The sequence below is a fragment of the Podarcis pityusensis genome (assembly GCF_964106645.2).
Source record: "Podarcis pityusensis genome assembly, chromosome: 5".
In the NCBI taxonomy this organism is placed as follows: Eukaryota; Metazoa; Chordata; class Lepidosauria; order Squamata; family Lacertidae; genus Podarcis; species Podarcis pityusensis.
In genome coordinates, this window is record NC_138032.1 from 77,697,984 (window position 1) to 77,701,103 (window position 3,120).

Below are 3,120 nucleotides of genomic sequence, written 5' to 3' on the forward strand. Positions count from 1 at the left end.
TCCAATATGCATTCATCTACAAATAGTTTACTTCATAAAAATTCTTCATGCAGGCTGTTTAAAAGACTCCTTACTCCTGTGATCTTCACATTAGCAGGCAGGTTGGTTATGCTAGTCTTTATTTAGCAGATTTTTAACCCACTACTTAAGATATTTTCTGAACAAGACAGCTTGCAAAGTACACATCCAAAAATAACCAATAAAATATAATGCAATAAATGATTTAAAACATCTTCCTAGTAATTCTATTCAGAGCCATCACAAAAATAACAAATATCCCAGTGTAACACAAGCGTACCAAAAAAAGACCATATCACCATTTCTATGGCTCATCTTACAATTAGCCACTGAAGACCATGGCAAAGAGGTGGGTCTTAAAGGCCCATTTGAAAGTATTGATGGGTGGGATTTGCTGCTATCACGTAGTACAGTGGTACCTCTGGTTGCGAACAGGATCCGTTCCAGAGCTCTGGTCAGATCCCGAGGAATTCGCAATCAGAGATGCTGCTTCTGCGCATGCGCGCGGCGTGGTTTAGCACTTCTGTGCATGCGCGCGCAGCGAAACCCAGAAAAATACTTCCAGGTTTGCCACATATGTATCCCGAAGGATACGTAGCTGGAGGTGAACGTAAGTAGAGGTACCACTGTATTGAGTTCCACAGCTGCGGGGCCACCACCAAAAAGCATCTATTCTGTGTGTCAGTCATCTATCTGGTAGCCATTGGCAGCCAGGAAGTGAGTGCATGGAATTTCACCCAGGTTTGGGGCTGTTGAAGCAGCAACACAGCCCTCTTCTCACCAGCCCAGTCAGCTTCTATGCTGCCTGCAGAGTACGTGGCATCCCTTCCTCTGTGGACACTACGGAAGCCAAACTGGCTGGCAAAGTAGAAGCAAAGCACTCCGCTAGCCAAATCAGCTTTTCTGCAACTGCCACCTGCTTCCTTTGCTAAGAGTGCCTGTGGGCCTCATGGACCAGTCTTTTGCAGTGGGCAGTGCTTCTAGCCAGCACCCTTTTTTTTAATTAGTCTGCTTATTGCTCATAAAACCAACATTTTTGCAAGCTGATATTTTCTAGGGGCTTAGTATCAAGGCTGTGTTACACTGTTAAAAAACCCCCACTAGTTTAACAACTGAAGGGAAAAGCTTCATTATTGTAGCTACTGCTTCTTGTTGCATGCTAGTTTTACATTATTTCAACCATACAACATTTTATGTTAATTTCAGTGATACAAATGAAGTTGATGTCCCTTTGAATACCAGAGTGGGAACAAAGCGTTACATGGCTCCAGAAGTCCTAGATGAAAGTCTGAATAAAAATCATTTCCAGCCATACATTATGGCTGACATCTACAGTTTTGGCTTGATCATTTGGGAAATGGCTCGGCGTTGTGTCACAGGAGGTAAAGCCTACATCTAGTCTTCAAATATGATAATGTGTATGTCCCAAGTCAGGAGTGGGGAACCTTTTTTTGCTTCATGGGCCAAATCCTTACCAGGATCTGCATCATGGGCCAAATTTAATAGGTGTCAAAATCCCTTACACTTAAATCGCAGGGACTTAAGAGGGGAAGCAAGAGAAGATTCACAAAGCCTTTTCCAGGTCTCTTTGTGCTTCCCTTTTAAGTCTCTGAGTTCGTAGGGAGATTTGTAAAAGGCTGTAAGAAATCCCTGTGCCTCCTTTTGAGGGAATAGCAGCTCTGGAGCTGTCTTAAAGCCTCTAACCCCAACTCTTCCTTTTCTCCATGAATCCCCTAGCACTCCCCCCCCCCACCGTCTTAACAATCAGGGGATGTGCCAGGCAATCCCCTGACTGAAAAGTGTATGTGCTGCACCCACAATCTCTCTTGCCAGCAACATGGCCTCCAGAAATTGAAATCGGTGACTCTGATTATTTATAAAATTAGTGTTGCTCTGTACATTAAGTGCTGCTACTCCCAGTGTTCCCTTTTTCTACCAACCCAACTTGTGTGGGGCTTGGGGTGTAGCATGGGTAATGGGGAAGGCAATATGGTTTTGTGACAAAGCAACCTGTCTCTCTCTCTTGCCTATTCTGTCAAGTGTAGCATCTGTTGAGATCAGCATGAATGTTCTCTTTTAGTTTCTCCTTTCTTTGCTGTTCCCTATTCCCTTGAATGTGCAGGTCTCTCAGCCTCTATGTATGCGGCCCACCCGAACTGCTTGCAAGTAGGGTGGAATATTTCCTTTTGAAATGCAAAAATAAGAGCCTCTCTTAAGTCTTGTAATGGCCTAAAATCAGAAGCAGGTTTGGTATATTGGTCTTGTCTGCAGCACATGGGATAATTTTGAATTGCATGCTTAAATTTATATCATTTATTTGCAGGTATTGTTGAAGAGTACCAGCTACCCTATTATGACATGGTGCCGAATGATCCTTCATACGAGGACATGAGAGAGGTCATATGTGTTAAGCACCTGCGCCCTATAGTATCGAATAGATGGAATAGTGATGAGGTAAGCATGCTGAAAGAAGGAGAATCTAGTTGACAATTCTTTTTGCCCCACTTATGGAAATAAATTTTAGATTTGAAGGGAAACATTAACTTAGAATTTTTCATTGTTTGCTGATTGGAATCCCCCCCCCCCCCAGTCTTCACTGTTACCAGTAAAACCTTTTACTATTATTTATCATGATGCATGAACACTACCAATATTTTATTCTTCTCTTATTAGAAAAGGTTTACTTAACAATAATTAACTCCAAACAGCAACAGTATTTCACTTGTATTTGGTATTAGGCAGACATCTTCACTATATTGTTTTTGGTGCCTGCAGAAAACTTTTTTATTTCGGCAAACCTTCCCAGAAATGTAAATATGACATGTTTTTTTAAAACATAACCGTATTTGATTATGTATCTTTTTTAAATTGATGGTTTTAGTTATCTTTTGCATTTTTAAAGTCATTGTTTTTAACATTTGACTTTATTTCTATTGCAGTTCGCTTGTTGGTTCATTTTTGTAAACCGCTTAAAAGCTTTGATTTAATTATAAAAGCCTATAAGTGGTTTAGAAAAACGAGCCAACAGTTGTTAGTATAGCAGTGTACAAATCCTGTTAAATACATAATTGTTCATGCAAGAATTCCTTTTTCTATTTTCAG

At 40.8% G+C, this 3,120-nt stretch overlaps 1 protein-coding gene across 1 annotated transcript in view; it reads left to right on the forward strand.

Moving 5' to 3' along the window:
* Window positions 1–3,120, forward strand: part of BMPR1A (bone morphogenetic protein receptor type 1A) — a 57,160-nt gene that overhangs the window by 48,814 nt on the left and 5,226 nt on the right. The window contains exons 11-12 of the mRNA XM_081005010.1: window positions 1,225–1,400; window positions 2,342–2,472. Coding sequence (XP_080861136.1) covers window positions 1,225–1,400; window positions 2,342–2,472 — 307 coding nt within the window. The remainder of the gene's footprint in view (window positions 1–1,224; window positions 1,401–2,341; window positions 2,473–3,120) is intronic.